The 16554-nt window shown below is 54.9% G+C and overlaps 1 protein-coding gene across 1 annotated transcript in view; it reads left to right on the top strand.

The window, feature by feature from the left end:
• The window catches only part of LOC133356188 (protein sel-1 homolog 1-like), a 64803-nt gene that overhangs the window by 34654 nt on the left and 13595 nt on the right, over positions 1 to 16554 (top strand). The window contains exons 20-21 of the mRNA XM_061573567.1: positions 3682 to 3759; positions 4061 to 4840. Coding sequence (XP_061429551.1) covers positions 3682 to 3759; positions 4061 to 4840 — 858 coding nt within the window. The remainder of the gene's footprint in view (positions 1 to 3681; positions 3760 to 4060; positions 4841 to 16554) is intronic.

Below are 16554 nucleotides of genomic sequence, written 5' to 3'. Positions count from 1 at the left end.
CACCACCCGCTGCACCACCCGCTGCACCACCCGCTGCGCTCACCACTGCTGCGCTCACCACTGCTGCGCTCACCACTGCTGCGCTCACCACTGCTGCGCTCACGCCTTCGTGGGTCAAAGTGGCAGGGGACGTCCGACCCAAGTTACTTCCCAGCCACCTCTGTTCACGCCCCCCCCCCCCCCTCCACCCCCCCGCCCCACCCATCCCACCCCCCCACCCCCGACTCTAAGAGTCGACAGATAATTTATCCCTTGTGTGTGGCGTCTTGTTTTGTGAGATGCGTGTTGCCACTAATTGTGAATACTGACGATGCGGGTTGTAATAAACAGAGTCGGCTGGTGGGCCGGCGGTGATGTCGACGATGATGTGCCGCTGCTGCTGGTGTGACGCGCTCCAGCGTTGGTGATGATGATGATGTCGATGATGATGATGATGTGCTGCTGCTGGTGTGACGCGTTCCAGCGTTGGTGATGATGATGTCGATGATGATGATGTGCTGCTGGTATGACGCGTTCCAGCATTGTTGTCATGTGGCGGCGGGACCTCGGGTGCGGAGGGGTAGAGGTGGCATGGTGGAATAGGCCGGGGAATCCTCCCACCGTGTTCCCTGGCAGGCCACAAAAAAAACCACAATGGAGCCGGGAACAGTGCTGGCTGGCCACGTGGTTGCAACTCGACACGTAAACTCGTCACCAGCCACGCTTGCTTACCTCGGGAAAGGCTCACCGAGCCTCAAGATGATGGTGGCTAGAAGATGTTGACTACCTCGCCAGGTATACAAGAGGTCATGGGTTTGATCCCGACCCTGACGCCTGCTCTGTATTTGGAGTTTGCGTGTCTCTCTCCCCGTGGTTGCGTGGATTTTTCTTAGTGTCCGATTTTTCCCCTCCACGTTTATAGACTCAACATCACGCGTATAGACTATTTGGCTGCTATAAATCTCCACGCGATGATAATCCACTTTGATGGGCTATCATTCGTGATGGCCGGGTCACTTGTGAAAAAGAGCTACACAGCTCAATGGGCCTTACCTGGTTTAATAAAAACTAGTCCAGTTTATTGCAGTTTAGTTTACAGCTGCTGCTGCGTGACCTCGAGAGGGTCACGCTTGGGATGGTTGGCTGACACCGGTCACACTGGGCGTCGGCGTGAACATGAACATGGGACGAACCCACAGGGACGCCGGAGGAAATCCACACGGAACAGGGGGAGCGAATACAAACCCCACTCACTCACTGCAGAACAGGGGAGAGAATACAAACTCCACTCACTCACTGCAGAACAGGGGGAGAGAATACAAACTCCACTCACTCACTGCAGAACAGGGGAGAGAATACAAACTCCACTCACTGTAGAACAGGGGAGAGAATACAAACTCCACTCACTCACTGCAGAACAGGGGAGAGAATACAAACTCCACTCACTCACTGCAGAACAGGGGGAGAGAATACAAACTCCACTCACTCACTGCAGAACAGGGGAGAGAATACAAACTCCACTCACTGTAGAACAGGGGAGAGAATACAAACTCCACTCACTGTAGAACAGGGGAGAGAATACAAACTCCACTCACTCACTGTAGAACAGGGGAGAGAATACAAACTCCACTCACTGCAGAACAGGGGAGAGAATACAAACTCCATTCACTCACTCACTGTAGAACAGGGGAGAGAATACAAACTCCACTCACTGTAGAACAGGAGAGAGAATACAAACTCCATTCACTCACTCACTGTAGAACAGGGGAGAGAATACAAACTCCACTCACTGCAGAACAGGGGAGAGAATACAAACTCCACTCACTCACTGCAGAACAGGAGAGAGAATACAAACTCCACTCACTCACTGCAGAACAGGGGAGAGAATACAAACTCCACTCACTCACTGCAGAACAGGGGAGAGAATACAAACTCCACTCACTCACTGTAGAACAGGAGAGAGAATACAAACTCCACTCACTGCAGAACAGGAGAGAGAATACAAACTCCACTCACTCACTGCAGAACAGGGGAGAGAATACAAACTCCACTCACTCACTGTAGAACAGGAGAAAGAATACAAACTCCACTCACTCACTGCAGAACAGGAGAGAGAATACAAACTCCACTCACTCACTGTAGAACAGGGGAGAGAATACAAACTCCACTCACTCACTGCAGAACAGGAGAAAGAATACAAACTCCACTCACTGCAGAACAGGGGAGAGAATACAAACTCCACTCAGTACAGAACGGAGAAAGAAGACAAACGCCACACACAGAGGAATTGGGGATTCGAACTCGGCCATTTGCTGTGTGGGCGCGAGGGCCTTCGCGCCGCCACCCTACCGCGTTGACGTCACAGCGTGACGTCAACGCGGTAGGCCTTGTGATGCTGTCGCGTCACAAGGCCTTGTCGTGACGTGCAGCGCTCGTGACCCCGAGTAGCCGCGACATCATTCAGTGGCAAACTCCCCCCCCCCCCCCGTCATAAAGGGGCCATCCATAAGTGACGTCACGCACCTAGGTGGGGAGGGGGGTCAGACATTTGTGGCGGGGGGTAAAAATGCATAACTTTAAATAAATATAAACAATACGTTCTACTTAATTAAATATAATTGTTATAGCAACACTAATTTGGATTAATTTTCATTATTAACTATTTGAATATTTAAATTGACTACGGTCACCTTTTATTTATTCCATGAAGGAGCATTTTGCTTCTCCATGGGAGAATGTAGAAGTGTGGGGGCCATTGGCCCCCGGGGTCCCCCCCGCCTTCATCCCCTATTCCGTTTACGTTACCCCACCACCCTAATACCCGCTAGGGTTTCGCCGGCCTTCGAACGCGACGCCCCTACCCATACGGCCTCACGCAGTGCTTCCACACTGCAAGCATACGTGCGCACAGCATCATCAATCAAACGCCATACTCCCCCTCTTTACACCGCTATGTACAGCATTCGCACGCTCAGAGCGTGTGCCCGTCTAAAGCCCGGTGCGGCACTCGCCTCCACGTCGAATAACCACGTTACCAATGCGCACCCGTATCCGACACGTAGCGAACTTACGCGCACTCACGCACACAGCTCCCCGCGGCACTCACTCACCACTGAATACTCGCGTTATGATCGCGCACCTGTGTAGGGGTGTTACGGAGGGGCTGTATGCATAGGATCACACGGGAAACAAACACAGTGGGCGGGGCTCCGTGAGTGCACAGGGGAGGTGCTCGCAACGACGTCTGCACCGGGCAGCCTGGGGGGTTGGCCCGGAGTTGTGATCCCCCGGGGGGCCCCACCCCTCAGCAGGGGGTTGTGGTATAAAAGGGGATGAGCCGGAGAGCTCGGGGTACAATGTTTAAGCTAAACCAGGGAAGACCGAAGACCGTCTAGCTAGAGCCCTGGACTCCCCTGGGACGCCGCCCTTGTCAGGGCCGCGCAGGAACGAGCCAACGGCGTGGTCCCGAGAGCCAGAGCTAGTGCTCTGGGACTCCGGGTACCGTAGCCCGACTTACCAGTGTCGGGCCAGTCAGCCTCCCCTAGCCCGTTAGTGGAGGACTAGGAGGTAGGTCAGAGATAGCTAGCAGTGTATTCCCAGCTAGCCGGGTGAGGGGGCCGATACCCCCTCCAGTATTGTATGTCCGCGGTTGTGACAACTGTTGCGGAATAAATACGTGTGCCTCAACCCCGGGTGTCCAAGAGTTCTCAACGGTATTACATCTGGTGACAGAAGTGAACGACCACGAACATGGACACGCGCCGGACAGCTCGAGCCGGGGTACCGGAGGCGGAGGACACCGCTGAAATTGTGGAGCCCGAGACGGCTGAAGAAGGCATCGAGCAGCCGGGGCCGGACGCATCCTTACCGCGGCATCGGGATGAAGGGGAGCCGGCATCAGAAGGACTGAGGCTGGCTCACGCGAGGCTGGCGGAGCTGCTGTACGCTGCTGCCGCCACGCTCGAAAACATCACACGGCTGGGCGCTGGTGGACCGCCACGGGGCGAGGATAGCCGACGACCGGTGCGCCTTCCCGCCATTTCAACGGACTCCAACTTTGAATCTCCCGCCATCGCCGCAGCAGCTGCTGAGGGCGTGGCCGGCCTGAACCTCCGGTCCGACATCGGCCTCACAGGGGCTGCCGCGTCATCACCAGCGAACGGAGCGTCACCACTGGTGCGACCGGCGATGCCATCCGTCGTTCGCGCCGAGGCGCAGACGAGTTACGGGGACAGCAAAGTGCGAGTTTCCACGGCGACCGCTGCGCTGCACCAACGGCTGCCTCCGCTCAAAGAATTTGTGGGCGAGGAGGGCGACTGGGGCGGCTTCCAGCGGCGCTTCCTCGCGCACCAGGAAATGGCGCAGTGGTCGGATGCCGAGGCTCTCTGCGCGCTGCCGGCGCTCCTCGACAGCGACGCCCTCGCCGCTCTTACATCGGCGCCGAAGGAAAAACGCTCCACGCTACAGATGGCGCTGCAGTTGCTGGCTGCGGTCTACGGACCTTCATCGGAATGCAGGCAGCGTTTTTATGATCGCCAGCGGGGTGCAAAGGAGTCGCCCCTCGCGTACCGTACGAGTCTCCTGGCACTGGCGAAGACGGCCTTCCCTCGAATGGACGACGAAGGCGTGGACGCGATGGTAACAGAAAAGATCCTCCTGCTGGCGGACGACCTGGACATCGCCGTCGTTGCACAGGAGGACAGAAATGGGTTCCCTCGAGGCGGCGCGGCTCCTCCACGCCAACCTGCTGTCGCAGCGACAGAAGGCCAGCAGGGCAGCGGCCGGGCGTACGGTGGCTGCAGCCACCCTCCCGGCGGAGGAGGTTTACGCCATCGACCATCGACAGCAGCAGAGGGCGGGAGTACGGGCGGGCCGGGATGGATCGAGCCGCTCCGATCGTCCGTCATCGCCGCCTGCGCTCCCGCGCTGTTACAATTGCGGCATCCGGGGCCATGTCGCCTCGGGGTGCCGCTCTCCTCGGCAGCGCGGGACGGCGCCTCGACAGGACGCCGGCCCTCCTCCTCCCAAGCTCCATCAACATAACCCGGCGAGTCGCGGCACCCCTCATGTTTGGCCCAAGCACACACCCATCACACACTCGCACACCGCAACGAACGGGGGGCCGACATTACGCACCGTCGGGCTAACACGCACCACTATGGGGACTCAAATCGAACCCAGGCAGTGGTCCATGTTGGCCCATCACGTTGTGGCTGCGTCGTCGGGGTCGTCAGCCGTGGTAGGGCACATTGACGGGGTTGAGGTGCGCATCCTGGTCGATACAGGAGCATCGGCGACCATCATTTCGGAATTAATTTACAATATTCTCTCTGTCCAGAGCCGTCCTTTACTGCCGGTTAACGTCCCATTCTATGCTGCTAACGGGGGCTCACTTGGCATCATTGGACAAATTCGAGCGCAAATTTGTATCGGTGATATCAAATTGTCCGGCCCCATTTTTGTTTCCTCCTCGCTGGCGGTTCCGTGCCTGCTGGGGACGGACTTCTTGGGCAAAATGCCGATTCGTATTTTAATAGACCAGGGCTGCATTGAGCTCCCGTCGGGACGACGTATGGTGTTTCTGCCTTCCCCTACTGCGGCTCGGACGGCGTTCCCGACAGTACCGGCGTTCGTCGTTAAAACGGTTCGCGTACCGCCGGGGGCACAAATGTTGGTGCCTCTCAAACTTCGTCGGCCCTTCGCTAAGGGCATTGGGGACCAGGGAATTCTGCTGGGGCCATCTAGGGCCGGGGTTAGCGGACCTCATTTAATTCCGGCCCAGACCATCGTAAAAGGGGACGGTGACCCTTTCATCGCGGTCCTCAATGTGGGGTCGCAGACAGTGGTAGTTCCTCAAGGGACCGTGCTTGCTCACGCAACGCCGGTGCCCTGTGAGGAACCTGTCGCGAATCACGTCGGCACTGTCCCTCTGCCGCATCCACATTCGGACACCGATGAAGGGTGGCTCGAGGCGCTTTGTGCGGGATCGACGGACCTGTCGGATTTAGAGCGTCAAAAACTTAGGACACTGCTGCGCGAATTTTCCGACGTTTTCAGTCAGAACAAATTCGATTTAGGCTGTACCCATCTGCTGCGTCACCATATTGATACGGGTGACAGCGCGCCAATACGCCAAAATCCCTTTCGGTTAAGTCCCGCCGAAAAGGACCATGTCAAATCGGCTGTTGATGACATGTTAGCCGCCGACATCATTTTTCCCTCTACCAGCCCGTGGGGAGCGCCGATCGTCCTGGTTAAGAAACAGGATGGCTCGTTGCGGTTTTGCGTCGATTTTCGCCGCCTCAACAAAATTTCTGTTGCCGACGCATACCCGCTCCCACGGATTGATGAATCGCTGGACGCCTTGGCGGAAGCGCGATTCTTATCCACATTGGATTTGCTTTCGGGATTCTGGCAGCTTCCTCTGGACGATGATTCTAAGCCTAAAACTGCATTCCGTACACCGCACGGTCTCTTCCAATTCAACCGGTTGCCGATGGGACTCCACTCGGCGCCGGCAACTTTCCAGCGATTGATGGAATTGGTTTTGGCTGGATTGCAATGGGACTCGTGCTTAATTTATTTGGATGACGTTATCGTCTTTAGCAGAACATTTGACGAGCATCTCCAGAGGTTGCGGGCGGTTTTCCTCAAAATGCGGGCTGCTAATTTGAAATTTAAACCCCAAAAATGTCATCTGTTACGCGAATCGGTGCGTTATTTGGGGCACATCGTCGGACGCTCAGGTATTGCTACCGATCCCGCCAAAACGCAGTGCGTCAGCTCCTGGCCGACTCCCACCTCTGTGGGAGAGGTCAGGAGTTTCATTGGATTCGCGTCATATTACCGACGCTTTGTCGCGGATTTTGCCACGATTGCTAAGCCCCTACACGATTTGACGTCAAAGGGGGTCCGCTTTCATTGGGGACAGGAGGAGGAGGCTGCTTTCCGCTCCCTTCGGGACGCTCTGGTTAAAGCCCCTCCCTTGGTTTACCCCGATTTTTCTAAACCCTTTGTGCTCGACACCGATGCGAGCAACACAGGTATTAGGGGCGTGCTTTCCCAGGTGGTTGATGGCGTGGAACGGGTAGTCGCATATGGTAGTCGGGTGCTGTCTCCAGCGGAGCAACGATATTGTGTCACCCGTCGGGAACTGTTGGCAATTGTCTATTTCATCCAACAGTACCGGCCATATCTGTACGGTCAGCGGTTCACCGTCCGTACAGATCATGCGGCACTACAGTACGCCCTGCGAGTTCAACAACCATCGGGACAATTGTCTCGTTGGTTGGAGGTTCTCCAGGACTTTGATTTTGAGACCACGTACCGTAAGGGCGTTCGCCACACCAATGCGGACACTCTGTCACGCATGCCAACCACCCCCGAATGCGCATGCCTCCTGGGGTCGGGTCGTTGCAGGCATCCAGGTGAAATGTCTGTTCCGGTCTTGGCGGCCGCAGACGACGCAGCGTCGATGACGAATTCGATCGCACAACAGGGATCAGATTCCCTGTTGGGGTTGCCTGTCACTGAATGGGGGCGCTTACAGATGGAGGATACCTCCCTCCTCGCGTTGCGTCGTCACGTCGGGGATGCTGGGCGGGGGAGGGGTGATGCCGACGCATGGGAAATGATCACGGGTCTGCTGATGCATTGGGACGGGAAATCCCATCGACACCGGCTGGTGGTCCCTTCTGGGTTACGGGGTAAGGTGGTGTGGGCCGCTCATGAGCGCCTCCTCCACCTGGGGACCCATAAGACCCTCGCCTTGCTCCAGCTTGATTTTTTTTGGCCGGGCATGACGAGGGATGTCGCAGATCTGTTGGGGTCATGCCCTCGGTGTGCGCAGCGGAAACCACCAGCACGGGAGTCAAACCCGCCTTTGCAGTCTATCAGAGTCTCCAGAGTGAACGAACTTGTCGCGCTGGATATTCTGGGCCCATTCCCCGCCACCCCCAGGGGCAATAGATATTTGTTGACCGGGGTGGAGTACTTTACGTGCTGGCCTATGGCCTGGCCCCTGGCCAACCAGTCGGCAGCAGCCATCGTGGAGGCCTTTGTCCAGGGATACGTCCTGGACAAAGGTGCTCCGGAACGGCTGCTGACCGACCAGGGCAAAAATTTTTCCGGCAAACTGCTCCAACAGGTCTGTGAGCTCCTGGGCACGAAAAAAATTCGTACCTCTCTCTATCACCCGCAAACTGACGGGATGGTCGAGCGTCTGCACCAAACCATCACGTCTATGTTGTCACAGCAGGTTTCGGACTCACAGACCGATTGGGACTTGCAAATTCAAGGGGTCCTGGCAGCATACAGATTGGCCCCCCATGCTGCGACGGGATTTTCCCCCTTCTTCCTCATGTATGGCCGCGAACCTGACCCACCTGTTCGGGCCCAGCTGCAGATCCCCGCGCCGCAGGGTAAAACTAAATTGGCCGACCATGTTAAATTTAACCTTGCGAAATTGACAGAGGCGCGGGATGCTGCCATGCAAAATTCCGACATGCGGCAGAAAGCTAATGAGCGGCTCAGACTGGGTCGCGCGCACGTGCTACAGTGGAAGCCGGGAGACAGGGCATGGCTGCACTGTCCCCAGGTACCACTCGCGACCTCCTCAAAACTGGTGCGGCCGTGGCGGGGCCCCGTCGAGGTGGTCGAGGTTCTGCGGCCTCAGTGCGTGCGCATCAAATGGGGGAAGCGCCGGTGGTTTGTGCGCCCCTCCAGACTGAAACCCTTCGTTGCGGTGCGAGGTCCCACTCCACACACGCGTGGCCAAACATGTGGGGGGTCGACCGACTCAAAGGGTCCGTCTCCGCTGCTCTCGCCTGACGTGTTGCCGGCTGTCCCGCCCCCAGGTGCACCAGGAATGACGGGCTCACGCCCGACAGCCCCTACGGGGGATGCCGAGGGTCTCGCGACATCAAGAGCAGACTCACTCGGAAATGGACAGCTGCCGCCCGACGGCCCGCCATCCGGGGTTGCCCCGTGTGACGGGCCTGCGGCAAGGACGCGCGCAAGAATGCGCAGACTCTTTTGATGCACAAATTTTTTTTTTATTTTTCACATGTTATGTTCACTGTGTGCTACGTCGCGGTGTGTTCCTGGCACATTGGATTGTACGTATGTTGTGTTCCTGGTGTGTTGTGTGTGTGCTGGGGTTCCCTGCAAATTGTATATACGTTGGTTTTACGGAATTCGTATTTATTCGGGGGTGGGGGGGTGTCTGGTTATTTTCCCTTCTGGCTTTTCTGGTTCTTGTTGTTGTTCTCGTCGCGTTATGGTTGAAAAAAAAATTGTGAGGCACACGCGGGGTCAAGGGTTAAATAAACTTTTATTGTCGTTGTTGCAGCCGGGACGGCTACGAGCTGTACAGGGGGGGGTGATGTAGGGGTGTTTCGGAGGGGCTGTATGCATAGGATCACACGGGAAACAAAAACAGTGGGCGGGGCTCCGTGAGTGCACAGGGGAGGTGCTCGCAACGACGTCCGCACCGGGCAGCCTGGGGGGTTGGCCCGGAGTTGTGATCCCCCGGGGGGCCCCACCCCTCAGCAGGGGGTTGTGGTATAAAAGGGGATGAGCCGGAGAGCTCGGGGTACAATGTTTAAGCTAAACCAGGGAAGACCGAAGACCGTCTAGCTAGAGCCCTGGACTCCCCTGGGACGCCGCCCTTGTCAGGGCCGCGCAGGAACGAGCCAGCGGCGTGGTCCCGAGAGCCAGAGCTAGTGCTCTGGGACTCCGGGTACCGTAGCCCGACTTACCAGTGTCGGGCCAGTCAGCCTCCCCTAGCCCGTTAGTGGAGGACTAGGAGGTAGGTCAGAGATAGCTAGCAGTGTATTCCCAGCTAGCCGGGTGAGGGGGCCGATACCCCCTCCAGTATTGTATGTCCGCGGTTGTGACAACTGTTGCGGAATAAATACGTGTGCCTCAACCCCGGGTGTCCAAGAGTCCTAAACGGTATTACACCTGTATCATACACGGAGTGAACACACGCGCACCCACACGCGCAGCTCCGCGCAGCGCTCCCACGTGGCGAACCACTGTGTACACAGCACCACACACGTTCACACCTCTCAACGAGATCACACGAGGCCACGATCAGCTATTAATTATTTATTGTCTGCTACCTGGGACTTGTTGTTAAATCAGTACGTATCGACGAGGCTGGCCTATCCTACTACCCCTGGACCTATTCCCTATTTATCGGCTTACGATACCCTAATTCGCCTTTCTTACTCACTGTTAGGTGCCCACGGCGGTCCGTTGATCCCGTGCTAGCAGCGTACCTCGATGCGTCGCACGGACGTTCGGGTCGCTGGGCTGGAGAGCGTCTTGTCACCTGGTGCTGGAGTAAGAGAGAGAGATCTCCCCTTTTCGCCCCCATTTTATCCTTCCTACATCAAAGGGATGCGGCTCCGAGCGCGGTAGCCGCTCCCTCCCAGTTTTTCTTTAACAATGGGCGCGCGCCCGTCAACGCGCGTGTGTCGGTTTCGGGCGCCCTTCTATGCTAATCAGATGCGCTGCGTGTGCGGCGTTAATTCTAATTAATCCCTTTCTCATGCATGGCGCCTTGGTCGTGCACATTATGCAGTGGCGTACATCACAACGGCCTGCTGTGGAAGTTAAGCGCGGAGTCTCCGCATGTCTCCACCACCTGCCCCATCAATTGCGCACTATGCGCCCGAGTTGCCTCTCTGATTATTTGCAATTCCCGCCCTATCCTTTAACTTCCCTAACAATGGCACCTACGCACTCGAGCCCGCTTTGGCACGCTAAACTATGCCGCCCCGTCCCTCCTCTGCCTGTCTCGTCGACCCGTGGGGGTGTGTGTGGGGGGATGCGTTTCAACCGCGGTGGCCGAATGCCCTTCGCCGCGACCATACCATCTTAAGGCCGGTCGCAGCGCCGCAGTGCAAAGTAGCGTCGGGGGAGGTCGTCCAATTCCCTGGTCGCCAGAAACCGTGAAAGTTAATCCCGATAAGGACTTCTCGGATAAAAACCGGTCGGTCAGGTGATCTCCCCTCGGAGCTCTATGGAGGGGGGGGGGGGGAATGCGTGCGGGTGTGTTCATGTGAGGTGAGGTGAGGGGGACGCGGGGTCGGCTCCGTCGCTTGGTGGTGGCGAGGTCGTAGATGGGGCGCCTGCTGAACGGCTTCGTGGCGGCGGCATCACAGAAGCATATATTTTGAAACAAATTTGCATGATTGTTATTAAACATTTAGATTTTAATGATTCTACCAGGACTTTTCATTCTGTGAAATGAATATGTGATTGTTATAACTGTACTCTGCATTTTTGCTTCGTTCTACAAAGTTTCAAGTACTTTTTCATAGTTATAATTACTTTTAATATTTTATAATTATAAGAGAATTTCAATATAATATTCTGAACATCAGCAGTTTAAGTTAGACGTTGAATATTTTCAAGTACATTTTATGCAAAATTTCAGCTTTCCAACGCCTTTTTAATACGTGTTTTCTCCTACAACATCAGAGTGCAGCGCCACATTAAATACGCACAACAATGACAATAGTTTAAAGTGATTTGAACATGTTTTAATTTCAAAATGGAAATATGGTTTTGGGGGGGGGCAGAGCTTTGTGACGTCATTTGAGGGGGGTTTGACGTTTTGTGACGCCGTGTGACGAGGGGGGGAGGGAGAGGTAAAAAATCGGCCAAAATCGCGTGACGTAATTTATGGACGGCTCCAAAGGCGGCTCTCCTCCATCACAGCCAAGGGACCACAGTGGTTCCTGCTGCTCAAATCATCATTTAGGCATTTGGTGCTCATCTGCCGTTCCCAGCCACTGAGCCATTGGTGGCAATTCCACATTCCGATGGCGGGGACGGGAGCTGCGAGTCCGAGTACTTGCAGAAGACAAAGCCCCGCTGTTGACGTCCCAACCACGGGGTGTGTTCTCGTTTGATTATTTTATTGACCCCAGGAGGGACGATGGGCCAGGTTGGCACCAAGCCACGACATTCGTGAAACTGCTGCGGATCTGCGAAAAATAAATGTATAGCTCATCGGATTCTGAACTCGCGATTCCCGCCCCCCCCTTCCGATTGGTTGACGGTCGGCGCGAGCGAAGTTTACCGCCCGCGACAACGAAGAACCCGGACTGCTCCTCTGCCCAGGAGCCCCGAAAGGCGTCCCTCTTTATCTCTTTTAATATTTCGTCTCCAGCGTTTCAAGTCTCTGTTTTATCTCCTCGTGCAGGTCTATTCTAGGTGACAGCTCTCTCTCTCTCTCGTTTCTCTCTCTCGCTCATCCACAGACTTTGAGCCTCGGTGGTCGGTGGGAAGTAGCCGCCCACCTGGCGAGCGGCTGGCTCGCTGTGTCAGTTCAGTTTTCAGTTTAATTTATTAGGTATCGCCCTGGGAGCCATTCGGCTCTTGAATCGGGTGCAACTGCAACAAACAAAAAACATGAACAAGAAAACATCTTAAAGTGACTATGTGACTAAGTGCAAACAGAAAATCCAAGAAAAGACAGCAAAATATTGCAGAAAAAGCACCGCACACCAACGCTGTGTGCTAAAACCCCAGTGGGATGCAAGTCAAACAACAACAACCACAAGACAACTTAGTTTAAGGCCATCAGTCTAACCAGTCTAACTCCGTAGTACAACAAACAAACATGGCCAAACCAAAAGACTTTTAGAAATCACCGTGGTGGTGGTAGTGGACAGCAACGTCACTGGGGGAAAGGAATGGCGCCATCAATGTCCACATCAATGTCCACCATCACCGTGGTGGTGGTGGACATTGATGCCACCAGTACTCCCCCCCCCCCCTCCCCGAGTGGCACTGGGGTCTGAGAAGAGCGATCCGGAGCCTGGGACCAGGTAGAGCGCCAGCCAGAGCCCCCCCCCCCCCCCCGCACCAAAGCAAATCAGAATATTGATATATATTGGAGGAATCCGATGAGCTATGAAGCTCTTTTTCACATGCCCAGTAGAGGCACGGGGTAAGAACGTTACAGCGACAAACAATACGCAAATAAGCTTGGGGAGACTGCACGGTGTGACATGCTTGCAAGTGCCTGCACCACAGGCGGCATGGGGCTCCACAGGCAGCGCAAGGGATGCCCTGGTGGTTACATTTGTACTCGAATGTTGACAGCGGCAGCCCTCCCGCATCTCCCTCCCCGGTGTGAGGCCTAGAAAGGCCCTGGTGGGGAGCGTTCAACATCGCCCCCCCCCCCCCTTGCCAGACAGCGTTGCCGAGGGGAGGCTTGCGGAGGTGTAGAGATTGTAAATGGGACCTACAGTGCCATCGGGAAGCCAGGGCTCGCGAGTTATTCTTCATACTTTCGAGGTCCTTGACCCCCTGTTCATGATCTTCATGATGGTGGGCAGGCCCCGGGTAAAAATGCGTGGCCAGGAGACGCAGCCATTCCCTGTTCACCTTGGGCTGTGACAAAGATGTCCTCTGGCCCCCACACTTTAACATCTTTATTTGACCACAAAGATTGAAAACCTCTCCATAGCTCTCCCGAAGAAATTTTCATCTGGTACAGTTACAATGGTAGGCTGATCGATGCCCGGGTCCGGTCAAGGTATGGGCTCTCTATTGGTCAGTCATTATTTGAGCTGATCTGGCATTTGCTGCTCATGCTAATGACAGGGTACCACCTGTCGGCCAGGAGGGGTAATCACGGGAATGGGCGCGTTATATAAAAACCAACTCGAAGGGGGCGTGTCGGGGTTAAAGGTAGAAGGCGGGGTCAGTCGAGAAGCTCCGGGAACCTGCTCGAAGGTTCTAGAAGGGGGCGTGGCCGGAGGCGGGGCCTGGCCACGCCGGGAAGTATAAAGGGGGGGGGGGGACTGAAGGTTCGTGGCTGTGGAGGGGTCACGGGTCCTGTCCGCGTCGCTGCTCGCCGTCATCTCTCTTCGTCGTCCGCCCGCGTGGCCGATCCTCTGCACGGCTCCCATCGTCGTCATCGCTACATTAGTCAGCCAGCTGTGTAGTTAGACGCCGACGATAGGGCTGTGTAGAAAGGTCGGCTGTGTGTAATTATGTAGATACGTTTCTATATATCGCCCAGTGTTTGTGCCCAAGTGTGAGAAGTAAATAAGAAGTCGCTCACGACACTAAGTGAAAGAAGTAAAGGCTCAGCTGATGAACCTTGACCGTGCCACTAACTGGTGGGGCCTTACCGTCAGCCTAACGAACACAAAGCACCCGCCTGGGTTGTTTGTGTCATAAAATTATTCCACCCCCTCAAATCCCCATGGGTGATGGGGCAGTTTTGGAGAGAGTGGAGATGTTTCTGTACCGTCAACACCATCACCACATCACACGCCATCACCACCATCATCACATCACACACACCATTACCACCCTCACCACATCACACACACCATTACCACCCTCACCACACCATACACACCATCACCACCCTCACCACATCACACCATCACCACCCTCACCACATCACACACACCATCATCACATCACACACACCATTACCACTCTCACCACATCACACACACCATTACCACCATCATCACATCACACACACACCATCACAACCATCATCACATCACACACACCATTACCACCCTCACCACATCACACACACCATTACCACCATCATCACATCACACACACACCATTACCACCCTCACCACACCACACACCATCACCACCCTCACCACATCACACACCATCACCACCCTCACCACATCACACACCATCACCACCCTCACCACATCACACAAACTATCACCACCCTCACCACACACACACACGTCACCTCACCACCCTCGCCACACTCGCACACGTCACATCACCACCCTCACCACATCACACAAACTATCACCACCCTTACCACATCACACAAACTATCACCACCCTTACCACATCACACAAACTATCACCACCCTTACCACACTCACACACGTCACATCAACACCCTCACCACATCACACAAACTATCACCACCCTCACCACATCACACAAACTATCACCACCCTTACCACATCACACAAACTATCACCACCCTTACCACATCACACAAACTATCACCACCCTCACCACATCACACAAACTATCACCACCCTTACCACATCACACAAACTATCACCACCCTTACCACATCACACAAACTATCACCACCCTCACCACATCACACAAACTATCACCACCCTTACCACATCACACAAACTATCACCACCCTCACCACATCACACAAACTATCACCACCCTCACCACATCACACAAACTATCACCACCCTCACCACATCACACAAACTATCACCACCCTCACCACATCACACAAACTATCACCACCCTCACCACATCACACAAACTATCACCACCCTTACCACATCACACAAACTATCACCACCCTCACCACATCACACAAACTATCACCACCCTCACCACATCACACAAACTATCACCACCCTCACCACATCACACAAACTATCACCACCCTCACCACATCACACAAACTATCACCACCCTTACCACATCACACAAACTATCACCACCCTTACCACATCACACAAACTATCACCACCCTTACCACATCACACAAACTATCACCACCCTTACCACATCACACAAACTATCACCACCCTCACCACATCACACAAACTATCACCACCCTCACCACATCACACAAACTATCACCACCCTCACCACATCACACAAACTATCACCACCCTCACCACATCACACAAACTATCACCACCCTCACCACATCACACAAACTATCACCACCCTTACCACATCACACAAACTATCACCACCCTCACCACATCACACAAACTATCACCACCCTCACCACATCACACAAACTATCACCACCCTCACCACATCACACAAACTATCACCACCCTCACCACATCACACAAACTATCACCACCCTTACCACATCACACAAACTATCACCACCCTTACCACATCACACAAACTATCACCACCCTTACCACATCACACAAACTATCACCACCCTCACCACACTCGTACACGTCACATCAACACCCTCGCACGCTAAACCCTAAAGTGGTTCATTTACATCCGCCACGTCTTGGCTCCGATAACCCGCAGCGCCGTCCAAGGCGACTGCTGCTGCTGCTGCGGCTCGTGTGGTCGCAAAGTCCCCTGCGATAAGAGAGGCTTTTGGACGAGTGTGCGAAAACGATGGTCAGACTTTTGATGTGATTGTGGTGCGTGTGATGCGATGAGGGTGTTGATGGTGTGTGTGATGTGGTGGTGATGGTGTGTGATGTGGTGAGGGTGGTGATGGTGTGTGATGTGGTGAGGGTGGTGATGGTGTGTGATGTGGTGAGGGTGGTGATGGTGTGTGATGTGGTGAGGGTGGTGATGGTGTGTGATGTGGTGAGGGTGGTGATGGTGTGTGTGATGTGGTGAGGGTGTGTGATGTGGTGAGGGTGGTCATGGTGTGTGATGGTGTGAGGGTGGTGATGGTGTGTGTGATGTGGTGAGGGTGGTGATGGTGTGTGATGTGGTGAGGGTGGTCATGGTGTGTGATGGTGTGAGGGTGGTGATGGTGTGTGTGATGTGGTGAGGGTGGTGATGGTGTGTGATGTGGTGAGGGTGGTC

The sequence above is a fragment of the Lethenteron reissneri genome, chromosome 53 (genome assembly GCF_015708825.2).
Source record: "Lethenteron reissneri isolate LAM-NWPU_2019-01 chromosome 53, ASM1570882v1, whole genome shotgun sequence".
In the NCBI taxonomy this organism is placed as follows: domain Eukaryota; kingdom Metazoa; phylum Chordata; class Hyperoartia; order Petromyzontiformes; family Petromyzontidae; genus Lethenteron; species Lethenteron reissneri.
The sequence above is the reverse complement of the archived record's forward strand: the minus strand, read 5'-3'. Positions and strand labels throughout refer to the sequence as shown.